The following is a 26,667-nucleotide window of genomic DNA, read 5'->3' as shown; positions in this document are numbered from 1 at the left end:
CATACAATCTCATACGTCTCTTGTTATTAACGAGAGGTTACACAAGTTATAGAGAAAACCATTTCATCTTCTTCGGTTTATTCTAACGATGCTTCAGCTCGATCATCAATAACGTAGATACCATTTCACCTCATGATTGTTTAGCAAGCTTGTCTCCTAGTCCTGCTTTGATTATTTTCCCTCCTCGTGACATCATTATCTTTCGGAGCCAGGAGCAATCAGTTGAATTTGAAGATGTCAAATCATGACTGGTTTCAATTTAAGCACGAAGGGCTGAGTTTCAGCTCCTAACGCGTGTGACACTGAGAGAAAGTGAAGGATTAGCAATATAGGGCCTTTTTTAATGTAGTGTCCTAAACCTTATAGGCGCGTCATCACGATTAATATATCGTTGACCATCATTATGTTTTTTTTTTGTCTTCTTTGTTTGACCGCCAAAGCTATCGGGGTAGCCGTATCATCGGTCACGTACGATTGGAAGGTCATCTCAATTTAAAATTGTAAATTTAGAGGACCCTTAATGGGGAGAAAATGAAGAAGTGAGCTGCAGGTCTATTTGTGGTTTTTATAGTAGTTTGCAATGATGTCCAACGAATGTATTGACCCAATGGTTTTGCATGTGTCTACCTTTTAGTGTCACTATTGTTTACTCTATAGTGGAAAATGTGACTTATAATATCAGCCTTGTTTCACACAGTACTATTCCGTTTTATCCACACCCAAATTGAATGGTAACAAATAAAAATTAATGGGTAAACAAGATTACACAAGATTTATGTAAAAACAAATGTTGCATAAAGAGTGCGCTGAAACATGTATTTTCCCAGGAAATGGCTTCTCGTGTCTTAATTTGTGAACTCTATCAACTTAAAACCATTTCGTAATATCATTCTGGCGTCCAAGAAATTGGCATTTAGTTATTATGTTTCGGAAGATGAAGTTCGAGGCCAGTTCATTAAGTGAGAAATGGATTAATCGGTAGAAAGGGTTTCAAATTTCATCCTTCATCATTGTCTCTCTCGATTGGATGAACTTGAGAATTAGCTCTGACTTGAGTTATTACTCAAGAGTGGATGTCATATTTCAAGAACTATCATTTTTTGGGGTCTGTTCTATTAAACCAAAACTCTGCATCGAACATTTGGTTGCAGTTCATTTTGATTGGATGCCTTTTGATTGGTTGCCCAACATTGTCAGGGGAATTTAAAGGGTCTTTAAACATTCATAAATTGCTTCTCATTTTGAATTAAAACATAAGACCGATAATATAAAAGCCAAAAGTGTACATCCTTTAAACCATTTATCGTTTACGCTTGATTTGTCGCTTCAGGTGGCATACAGAGACCTTTTGGAAAATAAGTTGTGAAAATCATGAAAAAAAAACGCTAAAAGTGAAAAACAAACCTGAGGCAAAATAAGTATAACTTAAGTTATCAAACGAAGGTTGTCAACGCAGAGATCTGTACAGCAACTAATATTCCTTCAATCAGGAACACACTTTGGCGCGTACTTTGATGAAATTGCTCCCAGGGAACTGTCTGCCGATAAGCACACGTTTCACGCCAAACATACTGATATTAGGCGCCTTCGTAGGCTTGAATCTGACAGGCGCATTAAAGAAACGTAACGCGCTTTGTGAAGTTCAGAGTCTGGCAAATTATCAAAATTTAATGCGTATCTGGATTGGTGTGAAAGTTATACATTAATATACCCGGGCGAATTTCCTACTTCAGTTATTCCGGAAATAATTTAGTCAACTAGGAATAACAGTACATTCAATATGTATAAAACCTCCAAAGTGTAATCCTTTGGGCTTTCTAAATAATTTATTTGAGTTACGTTGACAAATGATGTCATATATTTACAAATAACTACGTGTTGTGTCCCCATTTCGATTTGAGGTTAGCATGTGGAGTTCGTTGTTTAGAAAACAACTGCTTGCGTTTTTTTTTTTTTTTACTATTGGTCTATGCTTGCTTGCAACGTCTTTAATCTTAGGATGAATCTTGTACCTTCTTCTGTGTGGGTTAATCATGAGGAAATTTCCAAGGGGAATTACTTGGAGTTACCCCTGTAATGGAAGATAAGTTTTGAGCTAGATGAGCCGTGGCGACGTGAATCGTGCTCCTGGTAACAAAACGCGCTCTGAATGGTTGTTGACGTACCTATAGACTGACAACTTCTTCTCTTGGGAGCTCCCACTGTTCACGCGTTCACCAGAATTCAAGCGTTTTTCAAAATGATTTGCGCAAAACTTACACAGGAAACTTATACTTTGCAGAATGTTGACCCCGATAACATCTTACGCAGACAGCCATCGTCATTTACACATTCAAGACTAGACTGCACCTTATTATTATAACTGCCTTTTGGTAACCCAACTCTCTGTATTTGAAGAACTATTAAATGCCCAATGAGGTAAGAAGTGTGAATCCGATATGAAAATAATTACTTAACACAAAAACAGGAACAAGCCTCCATGAGTGATTGTCTAGGGGGTTAAGGTGATGTGTTTGTCCTCTGACGGCCAATGCGACTATCAAATAAGAGGAACTAGAGGGCACTGGAACGGTTCAAGTGTCACTTCAGTCAAGTCTTCCTAGCCGACATGCCTCTTGGATGCGAGCCGCTGACGACACAAGTATACCCCTATCGTATTAGTACATCTTCTCTGATATACCGTACCCCCTGCGTGTTAAGAATGTGCCGTCTCCCTCAGTCTCTGATGACGCTCGGCCTGGTTTGGCGACTGTATTGGCAACTCGCTGAACATTAAAGGCACTGGACACTATTGGTCATTTCTCAAAACAAGTGTTGGCATAACAACTTACTTGCTAACGAGCAATGGAGAGTATAAACATTAACAGGTGTTTGAAGCGTTGCATGGTGTGGAGAATAAGAGTAAATATAAATGTACAACCACGAGTAAAATCTCTTTTGAAGGAGCCACCACTCCTTCAAATGAAATGTTACTCGTGGTTGTACCCGCAAGTTTACTAATCACATTTACTCTTAGTATAAACGTTGTGAGAAACGGCTCCCTCTGAAGAAAGAGGTGATTACTTCATCTGATTATTGTACATCTGAAAGCACACAAAGTGTTGCAACGGGGGTGTTTATTCTCTTCCAAACTCGTTTTTCACAGTTAGCTTATTTTACGTTGAGATACACCAAGTAAGGAAATTGGTCTTTGGAATTTACCGCATGTGTCCGGTGCCTTTAATGGAATTCTCCCAGGGAGGCAGAGAACTTCAAGTATGAAAACAAAAAAGAGGTCTGCGTTGAGTCGGGGGTACCGCAACCTCGTCCCCAGGGTGTGTCGAGCGGTTACAAGGTTGACCGCTCTCTCACCCTGGTGTTGGATCATTTGCATATCCAACATTGTTGTATACGTATGCACATTGAAATAGTCTGGCTACTTTTCGGAATCCACATTTTCGTCATAATCTCGTAGTACGGCACCAGATTTAATAGCTTGTTTGTACATTGTTGGTTGCCGGCGGCTGGCTGTACCTTATGGATATGTAACATCATTTCTAATATTGTAAAGTCGTTGTCCAATCAGGGTCCAAGTAAGGAGTTTCCATCCCAGGGTTTCGTATTGTAAACATGTTTGAAAATAAATTGGGGACGAGGTTGGGGTTACCGAGGTGGTGATCAGTGGATAGAGTGGTTAAAAAACAAACAAATTAGGGCGTCGTTCAAACCACTATTGATCCGGCAGTATGGAGATAACTCAAACATGAACGATAATGCAACCGGTACCGGGTTTTGTACTGTGAATACTGCATGGAGAGAGATCCTTAATGGGTTTTTATCTCTACTTTGCGTTTCCTAACATTGAATAAATTCGGGCCTTTTCTGGGGCAAGTGTTTCAAGCAGAGTGCTAATGGTTATACGCGGTATCATAATGGTTTTTATTAGCATATCGCCTTCATTATCACTGCGACACTATCGTCAAAATAGTACATTGCGATGGTGATGCTCTTATATACTTTCAGTTACTTTGCAGCTCTGAACTGTAACTTACCTTTTTTTATTTTGAACATCAGCTTTTTAACTACTAACCCTTTTCCCCCTGAGAAAATACAATAAGCTGTTGAAAATTGCTTACTAACCAAAACGACATATGGCAAAATGCAAGACACAGTTAGTGACCCTTAGGTTTCGACCCTAGACTTTGAGAAAGACTTGTCTATTCTTATCATACATTTCTGTGACATCAAAGTTGAAATTTTCCAAAAAACTATCCTGGCTCAGAAAGACTCCACTCATCTGGTTCTCAGTTGTAATTCCGAATCAATTGTTTTATTTTAAAGTACAATAAATGAATTCACTTTGAGCCCCAATAAGAAAATGTATACGAACGTGTACATAATAGAGTGATCTAAACACGTAAAGTAAACAAACACCCCTACACACCACAAACAAACTATTCGACACCGAATTCGAATACCTTTACATATCTAAATACAGACTATATAAAAGTAAGTGATGACTAGCTGTCGTTTTCATTCCAGCCATATGTCGGATTTCACCGACACGTGTCTGCAATTGATCTAACTCGACCATAAGGCCAATACACCCATCCTGTCATCATGAGAAGATATCAACTGTTCGGCACCAACCTATATTTGGCCGAGGTCGAGGTGGGGTGGGGGTGGGGGTGGGGGTGGTCTAAACTTGCATCCTTGTACGGGCAAATATGTCAATCTAGTCCCTGAACTTGTCTTCAAAGATTGTCTGACGCTACTTTATTACCATTTCACAAGATCCTCCTCATATTGACATTTCGTTTGATGCGCGAAGGTTTTTGACGTCCCTATCATTATACTCGTGTCGTTATGAATCGATATGACATTAGTTGAACGTGTAATTGTTGACACCTTTAGTCACACGTGTTGTTTCGCGTACGGGTTGGGCACAGGTTGACAGCTCATTTGCATAAAGGTGTCAGTGAACGTTCAGTGTCTGTTTATGATGCATGTAATAGTTCAACTTAGCAGGGGCCTTAAAGGTAGAGTTGATTATTTTGCCTATTTATTAAGGTAATGCCGATACAGGCATATTTTAAACAAAGTATACAATACAAGTCGCATGCGAATATTTCAGCTGGAACTACTTGTTGAAAGACCAGCAACAAGCAACATTAAAGGCACTGCATGCATGGCAATTACTCAAAATAATTTTTTTGCATATAAAATCACTCCCTCTGAAGTAACGTTGTTTCGGGAAAAAAATTATTTTCCTCGAATTTGATATCAAGACCTCATAATTTTATTTTGAGGTCCCGAAATCAAGCATTTGAAAGCACACCACTTGACAGGACACAACTTGACGTGTGACAAGAGTGAAGGTTTTTTTCTTCCATTATTATATCGCAACTTCGACGACCGATTGAGCTCAAATTTTCATAGGTTTGTTATTTTATGCGTATGTTGAGATACACTAAGCGAGAAGACCGGTTTTTGACAATAAATATTACCAATAGTGTCCAGTTTCTTAAAGGTTTACACAATCCATCCATGTTAACTTAGCGAGGTGACTGGGTACCAAGAACTGCATCTCTGAATGTACACAGATCCCTTGAATCGAGAACCAAAACGAATCATGCATGAACCGAGAAGTTCGGAGCGGGGATGGGTGAAACTCTACAAACCATGTATATTACTCTGATGTGTATCCTTTCTTGAATAGTTTATACTGTCAACAGCTGCAGTGCTTCATATTAAGTGAGTTTTTTTGGTCATCAAATTGGTTGAATATTTTCTAATCTATGAACCTACCTTTCAAGAGGATTCTTATGAAAACCTTGCTTCATTCAGTCTTCCCCTCTACGAACTGTTGGGAGCGCATCTTTGTGCATCCGACTAAGCTCGGAACACTTCAACCAACTGAAGAAAAACAGTCTTTCTCGAAAGCCATCAGTAATATTAAGGAAAAGGGATAATCTTACTTTATGGATAGGAACACACAATCACTAAATTTTGAATAACCAAAACCTGAAAGGTACACAAACTATTCATAAAATCTGTCTATAATCATTTGGATGTGAATTATTTCAATAGGACATTGTCCTATCATAAAAGTTGCCCATGTTTGCAAATTTCATATAGCTTACCAACAAGGCTACCCAGTTATTTTTAAGTAGTCATTTATCTGTAAATTCGAAAAGAAATGGGGGGGGGGGTTGATGAACGTGAGTTTGTGTAGCCATATATACAAATCATACACTGCAATAGTTAACGACAATGTAACAATAATTCGACCTAGCACTTTTACCTTTTCACTTCACTGTACTTCCAGTCGCTCAAAATTGTCTGTTCTGCTGATGTTTATATTCTAGTAGGATCAATGACTTGTGCAACATTGTGTGAACAGTGAATAGAGAATAGTGATTAGTTCCAGCGGGTGACAGCTGGTTTTTCTTTGAACTGTTTGGTAAATTATGGCTCCACCTTGATGAAATGTTCAACGAACTGATAAGTGTCGCAATATACAATGTTTTATCTTGACGTGATGAAACAGTTGTGATAAAAACGATCGATCGAAGAATTGTCTTCTCACGTGGTAACATTTCGAGCAAAATTTATGATATATTTTTCAGAAACACAACATATGCGAGCTGTCCTCTCGTTTTTACTTTGTAGCAGAGTCTTTCTCAAAGGCATAATTATTTATTTAAAGTACAGACATACCTCAAGTACCCAAGCATTATCGTATTGTGACTTCAATTAGTGAACTTGAGTTGTAATTACATAAATCGTTTACTTCCTGAACAACCACAATATAATCAATTGGTCATTCGTACACAAACTTCACAAATTAATTTTCTCGTTATTGTCTAATCGATAAGATCATAAATGCAGTAGACTGGGGTAGAATGCATTAACCTGGCAAACAAAGTAAAAAGCTCAATACTACAATGCTGCAACGGATTATTCATTTCAAAGAAGTGTATTTCTCTCAGTGCTTGATGACCTTGACATTCAAACAAGTATTGTTTGACAGGTAATGACTCTGAACTTTGATAAGAAGTACCGCTGCAGCTTTGTATTGTTTAAAGCCACTGGACACTTTCGGTAAACAGTATTGTCCAAAGGCCCACACTTCGTGTATCACAACTTATGTATATAATAACAAACCTGTGAAAATTTAGGCTCAATCGATCATCGGAGTCGGGAGAAAATAACCGAAAAAAAAAAAACCACCCTTGTTTCCGCACGTTTCGCCGTGTCATGACATGTGTTTACATAAAACCGTAATTCTCGTTGTCGAGAATTGATAATAATAAAAATAAAAATAATAATAATAATAATAATACTAATAATTTGTTTTTAATATAGCGTCTTACATAACAAATCTCAAAACGCTGTACAGTGTTTTACAAACATTAGGCAAAAAAGAGTATAGCAAAATACAGCAAAATTACCTTGGACACTTTCGGAAACAGTGTTGTCCATAATATATAAAACAACAAGGAAAAACCCACCCTTGTTTCTGCAAGTCTTGCCGTGTCATGACATGTGTTAAAAATAAATCCGTAATTCTCGACAACGAGAATTGATAATTGTTTTAATATTTTCTCGAAAAGTAAAGCATTCCAGGAATAATATTTCAAGAGAAGTCTTTCACCATTACCTTCTGTAAAGTTATTTGTAAAACTGTGAACTTTTTTTTCTCTGTGCCGAAAGTGTATTATGGCTTTAAATGTTAACATAATCCGCTTATGCGTATGAAGAGAATTATTTTATTACATTTACAGAAACAAAAGTCACAGAATTACGCTAACAGATGGGAGGCCATATATGACGACACCAGTAATCCACTTAAGTTATTATGAGTTAGTGATGACAATTTGAGGTATCGAATGTTGACATGGATATGCCTTATGTGGAACATCATCTACTGTGTATAAGAGCACGAATTCCAACCACTAATTCATTGCTATGTGTTTGTAAACCCTTTCATTTCTAATACCTTTCATTTTTACGCGGAAAACTAAAAGAAAAATGCAAAATAAAATGTCATGTCGGATTATACATGCATTATGCAAGCTACTCACAAGCAATTGTGTGTCTTCTTTGAAATCATCTCTTCAAAGTAAAGCCGACAAACCTTGCTAAAGTTTCACCCTCCGGATCCCACACGTCACAGACGATAAACATGTAGTTATGTTTATAATCCCTTCTTCTTCTTCTTAAATCTCAAGTTATCTTTTTACAAGCCCGGGTCTATTGTCCAGAGTACGGGAGAAGGGTTTTCAAGGAAGGAATCTTGAATGGATTTTGGCGCCCTTTGAGTGATGCTCTGACCATACCCTAACATCCCTAGAGATGAACTCGACACCTTATCGCCCGGTTCCAGACAGATTGACAATACCATAATTTTATTTGAACACCGTGAACGCTTGAAGCGATTTCTACTTCAGAATTTATTCACATGAATCGAGTCGTACTCGAAGTTAGGACCGCATTTATTATTATTTAAAGGTGCAGCTTATTTTTGTTTTTAGAAATCTGACATGAACTGAATGAATGTCATGCGTTCAATTGCTAATTACCTGGCATCATATAATTCAGTCGTTGGAATAGTGATCTATATAAATTAAATCTGCAAAATTGAGAAATACATATGGAAAAACAACACAATTGTGATACAATTCAAACTAAATTAATAATAAAACAATCATCCGCGCAATGAGCAGTTATATGGTAAAACTTGTCACTCAAAATTTGACAAATTTAAAGATACAATTGGAGTTCAAGTTGCGAATTCTCGACTCACAAATAGTTGTGCCCAACCTGTTGGTTGAATACACCATTTATTGTTTAAAAACGCAAATTAGCACTCTTTCAACAACATATAAGTTGGTAAGTTTCAGTGCTGTCAACTACACCGACTTTCTAAGCACATAAACAATAACAGTTGCATATAATGAGCACAATTTAGCTAATAATATGGACAAGTTGCAAGTAGAACTTGCATAATAGTTTTTCTCTGACTGATTCTTTAATTCATGTTTGGTTAGCAAATATTCTGTATACAGCATATAGCAATTAGTCCAACAAGCAACCGCCACAAGTTATTATCTAAGTTCAAGTACATCGCATTGAAAGTGTACCGTATGCCCAACACATACGTTTTTCCTTAGTTACTCAATCCTCAAAATTAATGTAAATTCAAACCCTTTCGTTGTGGTTCAGTAAAGGTTCAATGTAATTGTTGACAATGACAAATCTGCCGCCTCATTCTTTAGATTTCGTGGATGATTCCATAGCAAAGCATCAGGCGACGTATTCAATTATCCTAAGCCTGTGCGATTTCTTAGAAATTTAAAATGAACATAATTAAAGTTGCCTGTGCTTATTATTTATAAATGTGCCATTAGACGGTCAGTAATTATCACTCGAGAATTGTTGAGAGTGAGGTGATGTTAATTGACATTATCGACATTTGGGTACAACTGTAATTTTGCTCGTTTCTTCTTGTTTATTTCTTGTTTATTTTTTGTTTTACCTTAAAGGCACTGGACACTATTGGCAAAAACTCAACATAAATTTTAGCATAAAAACGTACTTGGTAACGAGCAATTGAGAACTGTTGATAGTATAACACATTGCGAGAAATGGCTCTCTCTGAAGTAACATAGTTTTAAGAAAGGGGTAATTTCTCTCTCATAATAATAAACCACTTTAGCTGAAGCCTTTTACTATGCATCTGGAAGCACAAGTTGAGCAACATAACGTTTTTGTCTTTCCTCTTTCAAATTAGTCGACCAAATGAGCCCACATTTTCACAGGTTTGTTACTTTAGGCATACATGTGTGTTGGGCTACACCAAGTGAGACTACTGGTCTCATTGGAAATTACCAAACGTGTCCAGGGCCTTGAATTTGTAGCGACATCAGGCAGCCTGTGCATACACGAGTCACGGGGTGGATTTGTAAATTGTATCTTGTCATGACGTCAACAAGTGAACTCAAAATTGGAAGCATACATTTGCGCGACGAGAAAAAGGCATGGTTTAATGTTGTATTCTTGTAATGTTCTCCCGACTTCTTCTTGTGTAAAATGTGGCAATATAATTATTGCAAGACACATGTGTGCGACAACCTTTCTGCAATGTGTTTTTTGTTACATAAACACTATCTGTTTATGCGCCCCAAACATACATCCTGAAAAACAGTACTTTGTTTCCCCTTGAGTGACGCCATTCCATTATGATTTCCCCGATAATTTCCCTTTGCCTGATCGCAGATTTTCATCAGCCATTCCCTTTGTCCTTTTATCGAATTCGTTCTAGATTCGTCACGAAATTGTTATTTTAATCATAATAACTCATGTCGGGGTGTTTCGCTGCGGGCAATGTTCAGGAGTGAGGAATATTTTCGTGGACTCGTCAACTGTATAAAACCACATGCTCAATCGCTTGATCGATTTGTTCCAATGACCTGTTATGCTGTGGTGGTCTGCCTTGAAAGTAACCTTGACTCTGACAATGGTATATTAAAGGGAATGTAGAAGGTTTTAGGAACCCTTGGAAATATCACTTAAAGGTGGTCGCGTTTTTGAGATATCGCCGAAGATCTGGAGCGATTATGTCCACGCTGGAAGAATACTTAACTTCCACACCAAATGAGAACATTTTTAAAGGATTTCAGCAACAATAAATCGCTACGGTTTTCGTTGAAGTAAATTTATATCGCTAATAAATGTAAGAAAAGGGAACGCCCCTCCATACCCCAACCCCCCCCCCCAAAAAAAAAAAAAAAAAAAAAAAAAAAAAAAATTGCTTCTACACATATTATTCAGAACCAATAGTCCGTACGTTCCCTCAGGCAGCTTCAGGACCCTTTCGATTTGTTTTTCCCTTTTTTTCTTCTTCTATTCCACACAAAATTTAATTTCTCGTTAAAACAACAACAGAGAAACGATTAACACAAACCTGATAAAGCAAGCCAGATTCACACTTCTGAAAACGGCAACATGTGCAGTTATAACACACATATGTTTCCTTTATCGAAAAATTATACTTTTGTAAAAAAACTCTCAACATAGACACACCTGTTGAAGTGTATATAATTTTATTTTATGAAGGTCTGCGAAATAATATTATTTGACATAAACTGCGCCAATAAAGTATCTAAACACTTACAAATGGTCAGATATATCGGAACCTGAAACAGTATGCCAACAAATAATTATTCATTTCGAGTCACCGTTAATTTCTGCACATTTTGACACATCTTGTGTTGCGCTACGATGTTGTTTGGTGGATTTACGGGCACTTGAGTGGCTTAAGGTCGAATTTCAAAAGTTGCAAAAGCCCCTATTCAAGTTAAATCGTTGTATTGTGACGAGTAAGATCTGAGTTTTTTTTGCTCGCCTTTTATAAAATAATGATTTTTTTTGGTCGCGTTTTGGATAAATCGGTTGCGATGAACATACTCACCAATAATTGTCAGGAACCAAGCAAAGGGGTCAAAGATGGGAGGCATACAACAATGGTAAGACAGGGAAAGGTGTTTCAAGATAACCGGAAAGATGGCTCAAACGAACAAACAGAAAAGAGGACGGATCGTTGGTTTGATAGAAGCCGGTACGTCGATGTGAGCTGCAGCTCATCAGGTAAAAACGTCACCAGCGACGGTCAGTAAATGGTGGAATCGCTACCAAGCTCAGGGAAATGTGGACGACCTGCCAAGGAGTGGCCGTCTGGGGGTGACTTCTGCAGCAGAAGAAGAAAGTGAACAAGTCCATAAAGCCTGACACCACTCTCGAGGGGTTTGCGACGCATCCTGATCAGGAAATGGCAGGGGATTGACCAGGGACAGATCAGAGGTCTCATTGAGAGTATGAGAAGACGACCCCTTGCCGTTCAGGACAATGATGGAGGACAGGATAACAGCAGTTTTAGAGTTAAAGATACGGCAATTAATTTCATGGTCATGTAAACGAAACGAGTTTGTGTCTTTTGTCTTGATTTTGTCTGAGTGTGATGCTTATGTGAGTTCCCTTTTGGAATTGGGGTGAATAGGGGCTTTTGCAACTTTTGAAATTCGACCTTAAGCCACTCAAGTGTCCATAAATCCACCAAACAACATCGTAGCGCAACACAAGATGTGTCAAAACGTGCAGAAATTAACGGTGAATAGAAACGAACAATTAAATTTTTGTATACTATTTCAGGTTCCGATAAATCTGACCATGTGTAAGTGTTTAGATACTTTATTGGCGCAGTTTAGTTAATATGCGAAGAACAGACATCCCAGAGTGCCATTCACACAAAAAACAACCATTCCAGATGTTGAAAATTTTCGAATGTAAATTGAAGCTTTCTGTAAATTAATTTGATTCCCCTCTCTGTTCCGCTCTGTCTACCCGACAATAACTGTAGACAAACAAATAAATGCATTAACACATTGACATATGTTTTGTAGTGCTGTTCAATTAACACATCGCTGAAAACGATATGCTGAAAAGCGACACACACAGCAAAAAACAATAACAAATAAATAAACAAACAAAAAACATGTTTTCCGCATATAAACACAACCAAGACGAATAAACAATCTAAACGAAATAGACAGCTAATTTAACTTGACATTTAGCAGGTATCATTTGCTTGATACCACAATATGTATCTTTTTAACATTCGTTGGGATAGCATATAGGTCAGGTTAACTGCACTCTAACAACAGTAAAGTAAGTTATTGGCTATAGTGGTTTCAATACATTTGACTAATTGAAATTGGTTAAGGAGTCATCCTGGCCTTAATAGGGTATCAAAAGCCTACAACAGAAAATTAAATTGTAAAGAAAGTTTTTTTTAATAAAATTTGTTAGTTTGGACGTACTTGAAACGTAGTTTACTGTACCTTTACTTAATTGAATAGGCCCAGATAGGTAACTAAGATTTAATGGGATACGCGTGACACAATTAAAAAAGGCACTTTGCAACCAAGAATGCACCACTGATTATGTGCAGGGTACAACTGATAGGACAGCGATGTGTAGAATTAGGCCTAGTGTTAGTTTCGTAAAACGGTTGCAGCTGGCTATTTTTGTTTTTAATAACATCAACCTTTTTTAATTGTATTGTGTCGTATTCAGTAATTTACATTCATATTATCAATATTTATGTTATTGTCATTCCGTCTGTTTGAAGTTTCGAACCCATTATATATTGATGATACTTTGCTTGTAAGCGCTTATATAATAGCATAAATTCCTTTACAACTTCAGTTTTCATTAAATAAATGAATGTTACATACATCATAACTAATCATGAACTTTACTTTCTTGTTCAAGGCCATTAGGTGTCTGTAGCTGTTGATCAACCTTTGTCTTCATTTCGAGAACGAGAGAAAACGTGTTCTCATTGCTTTTCAACGGTATGAAAACACCAGTAGAATAATGTGAAGCTCACATGAAAGGACACTGTACTGTGTCATCATGATGTCAACTGCAGATCACCAACTCGGCCTATTACACCAGATCCAGATCAGTAACTTATCAACGAGCATCATGGAAGACTTTGAAGTCGAAAATTATTACGACTCAAACAATACGAGCGACTATGTGTTCGACATCTCAGTCAGTATATTCAACGCCACCAGCAGAATTCTGGTACCTACGACATTCTTCCTGCTTGCCTTGATGGGACTTGTCGGTAACTGTTCGGTGATGTTTATTATCTGTCGACACACCGATATGCAGACGGTTACGAACTATTTCATCGCTAATCTGGCAATCACAGATGTAGCAACAGTGTTGTTCTGCATACTGCCTACAGCCTTACAGAATTCAGGTATTATACCTATGAGCACTGGTGTATGCAAAGGAGTCAACTACATTCAGTTTGTAAGTAAAACAGGTTTAGATAATTCCCACACTATTACACAAGATAAACATGATCTAAAAGTAATATCGAACGAAAATACGACCCTTTTCAAAATAATTACTCGGATAAAACAAACAAGGCAGAACTTGATGTTATAGGTCAGTTTGTGATTGTCGGACGCTGTAGAGTGTGTGATTTGGGGCATGGGTTTGGACAAGGTTTATTCAGATCGTTGTCTTACTTTTTGAAGACAGAAGTCACAATCGGCAAACAGCATTTTAACCAGAGCTTTTAGATTGTGCGCCCCTTTTCCTTGTGAGTGCTATGTATCTTGGTCAGCAAAGTCGGTCACAATCCGCAGAATCAACTTTACTTCAGGTAAAAGGAAGTCACACCTCTTCGCAGTGCTGTATTTACCGGGTAAAAGAAACACTGGAGCTGCCATAGGCTATATGCAGTAAAAAGCCACTTGAATCTCAATGGGTCTGAAACGTGGCACTGTCTGAAAAGAGAAAAAACGGTCAAGTTCAATCGTCAAGATTGATTTTGTTTATCTATATGGCCTGTTTACCGAACGAAATGATTTGATTTGAATATGCTTCCTTTAGGGAAGGAGTTGCGAATTCCTTCTTGGTGTTCTTTGGACGTGTCATCGACCGACTTTAATGGTATGGGTACACCCTGAAACAAACTCAATACCGAACGAGTGGACGGTAAACACCATGCTGGCTGTTTGCTGTTTGGAAAGTCGCTCCTCAGAAATAGCATGACTAGATAAAAAAAGGACAGACAAAGAAACTAACAAACACTTTGGAAACGCTGACAAGTAAAACAATGCTAAGGCTAATAAAGTGAACTGGACAAACGTGTTTATAAATACACATGTTGTTTTAGATTTGCTGTGCACTTTGTATTTAAAGGGTGAGGGTACTTCTTGGTCGACACCAAACAAAATGGCAACAATTTAAACTTACACGGTTTAAAGACAATAATGTTAGAACGATTCCCTAAAAGTATTTCTTGCTGAGGTGCTGTAGTTTTTGAGAAATGGGTAATGTCGCAAAAATTAGTGTCGTCTCGGGAGACGACATACTGGTATTTACACGACTCCCCTGAAAACATCGTTCCTGATTTTCACATGTGTTTCTCATAAGCTTGGCAACTATTGAAGCTGAAACTTTCACATGGTAACTAGGTTACATACATCTTCATTAACAGTGAGTAGAGATCCGGGTCATGGCCAAATATTGACCTACAAAAGTTACCAAAAAACAATTTAACCCACCATATGACCACGGCCACATATGCAGCCAATAGCTATGGGTGTGCTATTACTTAATTGTATTCATTAATCTATGTCCTGATTCGTGACGCACGGACCTTTAAAAATAAATAAGTTTCGATTCAGCGGCCAGTTGAAACGCACTCGTCAGCGGGTTTAATATTGGTTTGGAAGGAATACTTTTTGTTGATGTTGTCTCCCGCCCTTGAACAGATAATACAAAACACAGACAAACAAATTTTACTATTTTCTTCCAAAACACCGCCATCTGTCTGAAAGTCAACCGAGTCTAAGTAATCGGCCGGCATGAGTAGCACCTACATAATTATATATATATTTCCAAACCACAATAATAAGTTATTGATGCCTATTTTGATAATTATATGCGATACAATTGTTTTATTTTGGACAAAACGCCGCTTTGCCTCATAATTTCAATATTATTCCGTTCCTTTAAATAGACCACGTTCACATTGCAGCCCTTTCATCTGTCGAAGAGCTGCGTGGTGGAACCGAGGCATTTAAATACAGAACAAAACCTTCAAAGGAACACGAAATGATGGCCCATTTTTGTATTGATTACCAATACGATAATCCCAGGTACGGGCGCACAGGGAATTTAATCCAGAAAATAACAACTATTATTAAGGTCTACAGGGCCTAGTTCTGTTTTCCAAAATAAACATCAAACACACTCCAGGGAATGCTCATAGTTGAAAGAAAAAAGAAAAATAATATCTTGAGGAACACTTTATTTTTAATACTGGCCAAAATGTACGTATTCGCAACACAATCCAAACCACAAAGCTACACATAAGAGCTACAGTGCACAAACTGGGGTGTTCAAATTTACACCATGGTCGTTTTTATATTAAAGTGGACACTATTGGTAACTACTCAAAAATAATTGTTATTTTGCAACCTTACTTGGTAACGAGTAATTGGTAGAGGTTGACAGTATAAAACATTGTGAGAAACGGCTCTCTTTGAAGTGACGTAGTTTTCGAGAAAGAAGTAATTTTACGCGAATTTGATTTCGAAACCTCAGATTTAGACAATGAGGTCTCGAAATCAAGCTTTTGAAAGCACACAACTTCATGTGACAAGGTGTTTTTCTTTCATTATTTTCTCGCAACTTCGACGAACAATTGAGCTCAAATTTTCACAGGTTTGTCATTTTATGCATATGTTGAGATGCACCAAGTGAGAAGACTGGTCTTTGACAAATACTAATAGTGTCCAGTGTCTTTAACACCAACAAGAAGAAGCAACATTTATTATACACATAGAGCGTAAACAAACACAAATTTCTGCCAACACAATAATATGTTGGTGTTATTTTAACACCCTATGGTGTTAATTTTGATTCTCTCTTGGATATCTTTAGTAATGGCGTAGATTTTAACACCCAAGTTTGTGCGTTGTAACTGTTCGCAAACCAACCGAAAGGACCTATGGTACCATCCCCAAGAAAATAGTAAAAATTCCCAACGTTTCGACCCTAAGCAGCGTCTTTCCCAAAGGCTAAATGACAACACTACAAACATGTAGTTTCAATTTAATAATAGTAAATAGTTAATAAGCAGGACTGTTCTTTTACAGAACGGAGAAGTCTCCCGAACACCCGACAAAATCTACTCCGCGGTAGTATAATTAAGCAAGACAGTTCTCTAAGAACAGACTTGGCAAGTAGATACACACATGGTGTTACCGCAAATCATATTGATACCTCATCATGCAATGCCTCAAATCCAATTCTACAAACATAAACATGTATACTGGTGTAACAAAAGCAGTCAAATAGAATTATATGATAGCGATAAAAGCACACAGAGAAAGCAGGTGATGGACGAAGAGAAAGGTAACACAAGGGGAAGGTCTGAGGTGGGGAACACATAAGTCAAAATTATTGGTAGGAAAAGAGATGAATGATTTTAAAGGGTCATTATTTAGTCTTATGATTTTGCCTTGTTTCAGGTCACTGTGCAGGCTACGTGTTGTACCCTTACTGCAATGTCGATTGACAGGTACTTTCTGATTGTTCACGCTGTACGTTCTAGAAGGAGCCGTACTACAAACAAGGTCCTGATTATAAACGTCACGATCTGGGCAGGTAAAGCTAATGGCAAACATGTTAATAACTAAGAGAGGTTTGCGGTAACAAGTTGTAAATATCTCTTTTTAAGTAGTGTTGGTTCTGAAATTGTTGAATGAAATCCTTCATGGTTCGTAAAAGAGCCAGCAGGTTAGGACCAAAACTCCCCAACAAAAGATATTCGCATGGTGTTAACGTAAACCTCTTTTGGTTTTACTTCCACCGTGCACAGTTTAAAATCCTACTCAATAAGTTAATGCACAAACATTCAAGTTAGACGTCACAAATTTGCAACGTTTGAACTGTTTCAACTTTTGCGAAACATTCGCTTAAGGGCAGCCATGTGACGTCAAAATTCGCTTTGCATTAGCACTTGCAGGAGGTATGAACCGGGCCTAACACACAGCTCTGCTCCGCGAACGAGTGTAGCGCCCCCTTTCGTGATATTGTGTGGTACATTTATTTTGCAGTTCTCGATAGTTGCATTGAAATATAACCATACATTACGATGTTGATCGGGAGCATAGCCCCCCCCCCCCCCGTCCCTCTTGATTTTTTTCAGAAATTATCCAAAGTAATTACTCGTTGAAATTGTGGAAAATTAAGACAGTTTTGCGTGTTTAACTGCATATCATTCTGCACAATACAAACGATACCATACTGGGCTTAATGAACGATGAAATCGTGAACCACTGCTGATTTGAACATTATAACTGGTAGACCTTTTTTATGACGTTGGTCACTTGCCTTTCACGCGTGCCGCGGGTACAAATATTATGTGCGTTTTCCCTTGTTGCATCAATCGGTTTACTTTTAAAATGCCGGCTGTATGACGTCTATTCACCAGGGCACAATTTTATGAAGTTGTTTAACAGAAAATACTGCTTGACAAATTGGTCTGCTAAGCACAACATGAGCGGGGCACCAGTCGCAACAGTGTAAACTTTATGGAATGTTGGCTGGGAACCTGTTTTTGCCAAACAAGGTTTTCCATTGCTTAGTAGCTTGTTGAGGCTTTTTAATATAGCCTTTCGCATAGAGCTGCTAAGCTCCCAAATTTGCTTAACATGACATTTTTGTCTTGATAAAAAAAGGATTACCAACCAAATTATCACGTGTTTTTCAGGATAAAGCATACAACAGCTGAATACCATTAACAAGCAATCTGCAACAAATATAAATTTGGTTTGTAGTTCTGTTTTAATCAAGGAAGAAATGTCATGCTAAGCAACATTTTTGTGCTTAGCAGCTCTATGAAATTGGGCCCAGATGACTGTATATAATAATAACTACATGAATGTTTGTTTACTCTTATAAACAGTTTCATTCATGATGCACTCTCCAGTGGCAGTCGTATCCAAAGTAACCAGCTACAACTACTGCGAAACAGTTTTTGGGACTGTTCGTGGGGAGAGAGTGTTTCAAACTTTCGCAACGCTCTCGATGTACGTGGTGCCACTGATTATAAACCTGGTGTGTTACATCAGTATACTGCTACAAGTGTGGACGAGAACAGCACGAGGGACGGAGAGTGCGCAGGCCCAGGAAAGAGCCGTTCGACGCAAACGGAAAATCACGCGCATGGTGTTTGTCGTGGTGTTACTGTTTGCTGTTTGTTGGGCTCCTAAGCACTTCTTTAGAATGTGGATTGCTTTTGACTATGTGGAGTTTCATATGACGAGTAATAGACACTATGTACTAATGGGCTCGTTGCAGTTTGTCGCCCTCTGTCTTGCTTATGGCAATAGCTGTGTCAATCCATTTGTCTACGCATTCACCACAACTAGTTTCAAGAAGTACTTCAAGAAGGTTTTCAAACCGTGCTGTAGATTTGAAGATAGGCAGGCCAGAACGAGTGTGAATCAGTCGAGGGTTTCAAAAGTTATAACTGGCGAAGAGTCACTGGTTTGACCATTATAGATGGCGGTTCGCATGACAGAAAAGTCATAAAACTACCAACTGGATTACAGTTTGAAATACAAGAAATTAAAGCCTGCACTTTCTTGCACATTTCCACAAGTAAATGACTTTCACATGCAATCGTCTGTGGGCACGGCAGTATGGGTCTTTTGGACGGTTATTGTGGTGTTTTATAGGAAGACATGAAAATAGACATTACAGTAGGATTAATTCAACCTAGATAACAATCACGTTATACTTAGATAATACGATAATTTTACAGAAAAACATTACATTTTTACCGACCAAACCATCTGACTCCAACCCTCTCCCTTATTTCTCGTTTCACTCAAAACCGTTGGATCACCTTCAATACACTATTCCCAAAACAAGTTGAATGACTTAACTGTTTTGCCAGTGTTGAGAAACTACCCCTTTTAAACCCGGAAGGTGGAGGCGTTGTATACACAAATCAAATTCTGACGTGGTTTCCACAACTTAGGTTTATATTTTATATTTTCCTTGTTTTGTTACAACATACGTCTCTGCAGACTACTCTCCAAACATATGATTGCTCTGAAAGTGCGTATATGATACGCATTCAGTCGTTCTTGACTGTAAATCCTTTGGTAATTGCAATGCACAGATCAAATAATACGGTTTCATTAAAACCACCCCGATTTAGATGGGGTTTTTTTTCCCCGCATAGTGGCTACGCTTACACCAGTTAAAGCCCATGCAAAACCCCGGAGGAAGAGGGAATACAACAAATATAAAAAAAAAAGAAAAAAAATAAAAAATAAAATAACAAGTCCTATGTCAACGTTACAAGTAGCCCATGCTTGAATGCAATCTATGGCCATTCTAAGATTTGTGAGTTATTTTTTTTGCTAGGGCCCCATGGCTTCAATAGGGGACTGTAAAGCCAACACCGGTAGGCCTATTGGAAAGATCAGAGTTTAAGAACGATGAAATGGCTTTGAGTGGAAGGGTAAACCCTCTGGGATTTGTTTTCTAGGGCCGTTCCAATCTTCTGATGATCCCAAACGTGAAATATCAAATGAAACACTTGCTTTCGGACAAAAACAACACCGGATGCTCTGGGAATCCAGAGCGAATAGATGGATATATCGTGCCTGAGACCTTTGCAGAACTCAAGCCCGAAGGACAGCCTCAGTAAATACATTCTGTGAATCTATACATCGAGTATCCTCGGTATCTATTACATATTGTAGATTATCGATAGTCGATACTAAAATCGATCCCGAACCTTCACACCGTCGAATCGGATCAGAGTCATGAGTAACAACTGCTGGCTTTGCGTCCAAGAAAAAGGCAACTGCCTATAAAACGAAAACATATTAAATAAATAAGAACTGTAAATCAATAAAAATAAATGTTGTCAAATTGTCAAGGTAAATTATACGAAGCCAGCAAATACGATTTATAAACCAATATAAGTTCCCGAACATTTAATGCCAGTTATCATATACTTTGCAAATCTGCATTTTGACTGCATTGAATTAATTAACGAGCATCTTAATTGGAAGCAAAAAGTTAATGATTCGTTACTTATACTGGATCTACCACAACCTGACCCTCCCGGGTCAAACCTGATCCGGATTCAGGTCATATCAGAGGGCTTGGTCAAAATTACTTAGAGGCTCGCTGAGAATGCTGCGCTTTTCTCTAACTCGTTGTCACAAAATACCAGCTGTAACACAGTTGGGACTGATCACAAATAGTTACGATTCTAAAGTTTAGACTGGACAAAGTTATTTGTCTTCCCTATTCACAGGAGTCATACTTCCACAGTCTAGAATAGAAAGTCTTACCATGGATTTTGTTTTCTCTATATGTCAATAGAACATTTCACCCTGAAGGTATTCATCTAACTCAAATAAGCTAAAGTTTAACGGATTTTGGTTTATTGGTTGAAGAGTTAATATTCTGTGTCAAAAAGAAATAAGTATAACAGGCAGGTCTGGAGAGTGGCTTTGCAACTAACACATCTAGAGGTTGTCTCTTTCTGTATTGCCGGAGGCGAAACCGTCATTCAAACTTGGGACAAGAAGGAAATAACAGTGTCGTGTTCTTTTGATGTTTTATTTATATGATTTTGGTTTCTTTCCATCGAAGAACAAAAAAACACCCTTATATAAAAAAAGAAAAAAAAAAAAAAAAAAAGTTTTTTTTTCTTTTTACACATGATTTCAGGGGTTTACATTTTGTTTTTACCTTCCAATTTTTTGCTGGCTGTTTTTTCCCCTCTCTTTCTGTTATTCCCCCCTGGAAAATGATTCCTGATTTAGATAATATGTTAACAGGGCCGATAATGTTTTGTCGTTTTGTCGTTTGTTTGTGTTTGATTGAAGCAACACTAATGTGTGTCACGCTTTGAAGTGTTGAGCAACACGTGATAATGCGTTAGGTCGAATGATGCATAAAGGAATTGTAATTATCATTACACGTTTCAAGTGAATAAGTAAATTGTGTTGAACAAAAGTTAAGTTATACACAACAGCTTAATTTATAAAACATGATTCTGTCCAATGTTTTATTTAACGATTGAACATTGTCGTATAGTTATTTATTATAACTTACTAATGTATTGTTATTTGTAACTTGTTATTTCTGAACATTTTAAAGACGGGTTTGAAGTTTAGGTATACGTCGATTCGTGGACAATGACAGACAGACAATTGTTATAACGATATAAAATAAGAGGGAAAACAACAAGGAAAGTAAAACAAGAACAACAACAGACTGACATAACGACATGTTACAAACAGAAGTACTTCAAGTCAAACTGACAGACGGACAGACATAAGTGTGAGCGCTGGACTGCTTAAATTTACTACTACACTTGGCGGGTAAGATAAATGCATACATTAGTCTACTTCAAAATTCCAACTCTCCTCTCAGTGTCTTGCAATGCCTCTGCAGAAAGAAAGTTCGGTTTTAACTGCACTTTGAGCGACATGTATGTAGATGTTACTTGAAAGGCAGTGGACGCTATTGGTAATTACTCAAAATAATTATTAACATTTAACCTTACCTGGTAACGAGTATACAATTTTTGAGACAACATGTATTTTCTCAATCCAATATTAAAAGCCCTCTTTTAGGCATCTGAAAGCCCGAACATCCTGTGCAATAAGGGTGTTTTCCTTAAAAATTTCGTTTAAGTTAACTTCCATGACCAATCGAGCCAAAATATTCACAGATATTTTTAGATTGTGTGCATGTGTTGAAATGCACCTAGTGAGAATCCTGGTGTTTGGCAATTACCAAACGTGTTCAGTGTTTTCAACCAAGTAAACACGGTTTTGGGGTAGAGTGGTGCACAGACAATGTACCGTTGGTATCGATTAAGATGTGTCTGGATACCATACTAAAACACGACAACACATTCTAAAAATTCGCGAGGGGATTCTTTTCTCAGCTCATCGTTGAGACATTATTTGCAGCTACGATCGTCATACCCGATTGGGGTATAATTAAACCAATTACACAGAATACTATTTTGAGAGAGAAATAAGGCCCTGAAGAACAACCGATCGTAGGAGAAAGCTTTATTTTTGACATACTCAATAATCGTACATTGACCTTTTAAAGAACAGGTTAATCACGAAATTACCCACGAGACCACACACTGTTCCCACACATTCGTTTTTGAATCAATACTCAACTCCCAACATATTGTGTTGAATGCTACTTGTGAGGTATATGACTGAATTTCTTATTTGGCTACATTTGCTGTTTTTTTTCCTTGCTGGTTTTGACTATATTATGTTTCACATATTTCGAAAAAAAAAAAAAAAAAACTCTGCCCCACCCCCAATGTTTCATACAAACTTTCATTTAAACGTCATTAAGGAGTTTACACAAACAAAACGCCAGTACTCTTGCCATTTTCCCCTGTGATTTCCTATAATAATACCAGTTTGTTCATCATATCTTGTTACAATGACGATCATGTTTTCATCCTATACATAATGAAATATTTGTCGATGGCGTAGCATGCCACAACAAATACTCCATTCGGAGGTTGTACCCATTTCAACTTCCTGTAAACTGTAAAGAGGTTAAAGTATTTATTAAAGTGGTCAACTTTGTAAGAACAGTAACCATACAAATATCGATGATCGTATCCGAATTGGGGTCGACAGCCACGGCTACGGCTAGATTTCCACGTCATCATGCATTGAAGTACATTAATTCCTTAGTAACACCCTTAGCAACAGCCGTAGCCGCAGTCGTAGCCGCCAAAACGGATACGTCACAAGACTTTGTAAATGATAAGTACTACGTAATAGTGATGTACATGTGAGTTACTGCTCGTTGTCAACGTGGACGTTGTATTTCGCACTAAATGTTTTGTTTCCCAAAAAGCAGCTGCTGGAATCAAGATCAAACTTGAACAGTTATGTTTGTTTCGTTCGGACTTTTTTTAGGCCACCGTCTGTTTTCTCCTGGAGTCCAAATATTTACGCTCAATTTTACCCCGTTACTTTGACAATAAACCAATGCTGTCGCTCATTAATTATTGAGTTACTCTTGTTTTTATAGACGTTCTTTTTAGTTGGAATTCAAATCACGTCACGTTCCGGCAATTAACGTCATTTTCGCACCCGAGGTTCCTGCCAAAACACAAGACAAACAGTACGTTAAGGTTTCGGTAAAGTAAATTTGATTATTGGTGATGCTCAGTGCACTTTAAAGTGTCTCATTTTCTAGAGTGCAGATTATCACTTTGTCCCTTTCTTCATTTTGTTCTTTGTGGGGAAAAGTCACATTGATGTACGTTGTATTGGCAGCGTCTTTAATTAAATGTCACTGCAGTTAAAACAAAAGTTTAAAGGGTATTGCTGCATGAAGTTATTTACATGTCAATATCAAATGATATATTTGTATGAGTGTATGTACAGGTGGTGTTCATTCGATATCGTTCTGTCAAGAATAGTATTCGGAGAATGCTGTATGGAAAGACAATGATACACACAGGCAAAAGTAGTGAGCTTTTGAATGTGTATACAAATCAGATACATGGCTTCATCAACGGTTCATTGCAACTAGATACGGGGTATCAATTCGGATACCTGTATGGCTGAAGTCGTGAAAGGTTAATGTACGATTTGAAAAGGTGGCATTAACCTAAAGGTACTCGTTTGACATTATAACGTGCGTACTGTTTTAATGCTCTTAACATTTATATGTAGAATAGACGACTTTATATAACACCCAAGCAGATCCTTGCCATTTGATTGGAGGATTGTCCGTCACGTGATAGCAAATAAAAGTACCATTGCACGCTGAGTCACTCACCGTGCTTTTTCGTTCCATCCGCAAAGTACCATTGCACGCTGGCAGCGTGCAATGGTACTTTTCGGATGGAACGAAAAAGCTGAGTAAAAACATCACTGCGTGCGCGTGTATTTGGTAACGCAGCCGGTGTTACTGCAAGAAGGCATAGTAAAATTACTAGCATTCAGCTTCTACAGTTGAAATTGTTTGTTTTGAAAGTTGTATCTTTCAATCAAAATGACAAAGATCTACTTGGATGTTATATAAAACAAATAGTGAATGTTTTTCATTCGTGCAATGGTGCGAATATGTTCATTCGTTGAAAGCTGGAATGTTCCATTCAACTCGGCTCCGCCTCGTTGAATAGAACATTCCATCTTTCAACTCATGAACATATTCGCACCATTGCACTCATAAACATTCATTATGTGTATAATATACATTAAGTATAATTAATGCTGCAAACATTGTTTTTGTGTGAACAACTTTATTGAATAACCGACTGCTATACCGATTGAAATCTAGTAGACATACATTTAAGCATCATGTACGATTTTAAAGTGATAGGCCTTATAACTGTTGTACATTGTATATATTATTGTACGACACCTTTATGTCAATATTACTGTACATTGTCAATGCACACCTACCTTGAGTTGTAGTGTGCTAATATTAAACCACTTCGTCTCTTGTATAACCACTGAGCTTCGTTTGTGTCATTTGTTTTTATTCTCGTGTCTGACCAATAACGAAAGCAAGCGCTAATATTATCAAGTAATTACAAGCATGTTTTTGACCCCCCCCTTTTTTTTTTAACAATGAGCCCCATTATGAAGCAGCTAGAAATGGTCTACAATGTGCTTCAGCACATTAGGCAGCCACTGCCTGAAACGCAAAGAGGAATACCCCTCCTCAATAAGTGTACACAACACACGGGACCTATAGCTTTACGTCCCATCCGAAGGGCGAAGCAATAATGATAGAGTGTCCAGCTTAGGGGTACAAGTGTCACGTCTGGGACTCGAACTTCATTTATGCATAGCAGAAACATCAGAGCTTGAGTCCGGTGCGCCTGACTGCTAGTTCACGGTACGCGAGGGACCTCCACTAACTCCCATAAAAAAGGCACTCAAAAGCCAACCCGGCAACATCAATTCTCTCTCATATATAACATTGATTTAACGATGCTTATGAGGTGCACAGATCAGGAAATTGTGATTCAGTCACTAAACGACAATAGTTAAGTAATAGTGGAATCAGATGTAACGTTGGGATTCGAACCTACAACCTTGTAAATGCGAGTAGTGAAGTATAATTAACCACTGTAGACAACGGTGACCAGAATACAGTATACGCCTTCCGACGTTAGTCATTAAAACCCAATCCACCCTACCAAATAAATACATTCTTATATGTAAATAAAGAGATGCACGAACATTTAAACAATCAAGTATACACAGTGACTGTATGCAGTATACGTCTACTAGGAATACCATTTTGAAAAGGCGCCCGGAAATTTGACCCCTATACTGCAATTATGAATGTACCTCATAGAATATACGTTTCTTTTGTTGACGGTCTAATGTAAAAGTCACCGTAAAATGAAAGTGTCTTCATTTAAATACTAGACTTGAAAGTAGGTTGATGCTTCGCAGTAATGACGCGTTTAATATTTAATATTAAAAGTATACTAAATTATTAAATAAACAACAATATTTCCAGAGTCCAATTTTACATATCTTTGTTGGATAGCTTTTCTTGTACACATAATTAAAATCGGTCGAGTTGGTCTTTGAAAAGTGTTTGTAACCGTTTTTTATAAAATGCATATGGTTTAAAGGTAGATTATAATGAAATTGCGTGGTTTTCCTTTTACTTTGCAAACAAAAACGGTCGGACATTTATGGGAGTAAAACAAATTACTTCCATAAATGGCCGACAGTGTTAGTCGACGTGGTAAACGGAAAACCACACAATTTCGAGTGATACTTGTGTGGATCATTATATTCTACTTTAAAAATATATTTCTAATCATATGCATTTTATAACAAACAGTTGCAAATGCTTTTCAAAGACCAACTCGACCGATCCAAGGCACCGTGTTCCTATAACAAAAAAAAGTAATAAAATACAACACATTTTAACAAAACTGCTCACAACGAACAAATATCTTCGCAGATGGATTACACACGCATCAGAGAGGGGCAATTTTCCGCCCAAGTTTGCACTTTTAAATAA

At 37.7% G+C, this 26,667-nt stretch overlaps 1 protein-coding gene across 1 annotated transcript; it reads left to right on the top strand.

The window, feature by feature from the left end:
• The first annotated feature begins 12,203 nt into the window (after positions 1-12,203).
• Positions 12,204-22,650, top strand: LOC117295721 (kiSS-1 receptor-like). Its single transcript, XM_033778438.1, has 3 exons — positions 12,204-13,866; positions 17,106-17,241; positions 18,545-22,650. The coding sequence occupies exons 1-3, from the start codon at positions 13,459-13,461 to the stop codon at positions 19,132-19,134; spliced, it is 1,134 nt and encodes a 377-aa protein (XP_033634329.1). The 5' UTR covers positions 12,204-13,458; the 3' UTR covers positions 19,135-22,650.
• The last annotated feature ends 4,017 nt before the right edge of the window (positions 22,651-26,667 follow it).

The sequence above is a fragment of the Asterias rubens genome, chromosome 10 (assembly GCF_902459465.1).
Source record: "Asterias rubens chromosome 10, eAstRub1.3, whole genome shotgun sequence".
Taxonomy (NCBI): domain Eukaryota; kingdom Metazoa; phylum Echinodermata; class Asteroidea; order Forcipulatida; family Asteriidae; genus Asterias; species Asterias rubens.
The sequence above is the reverse complement of the archived record's forward strand: the minus strand, read 5'-3'. Positions and strand labels throughout refer to the sequence as shown.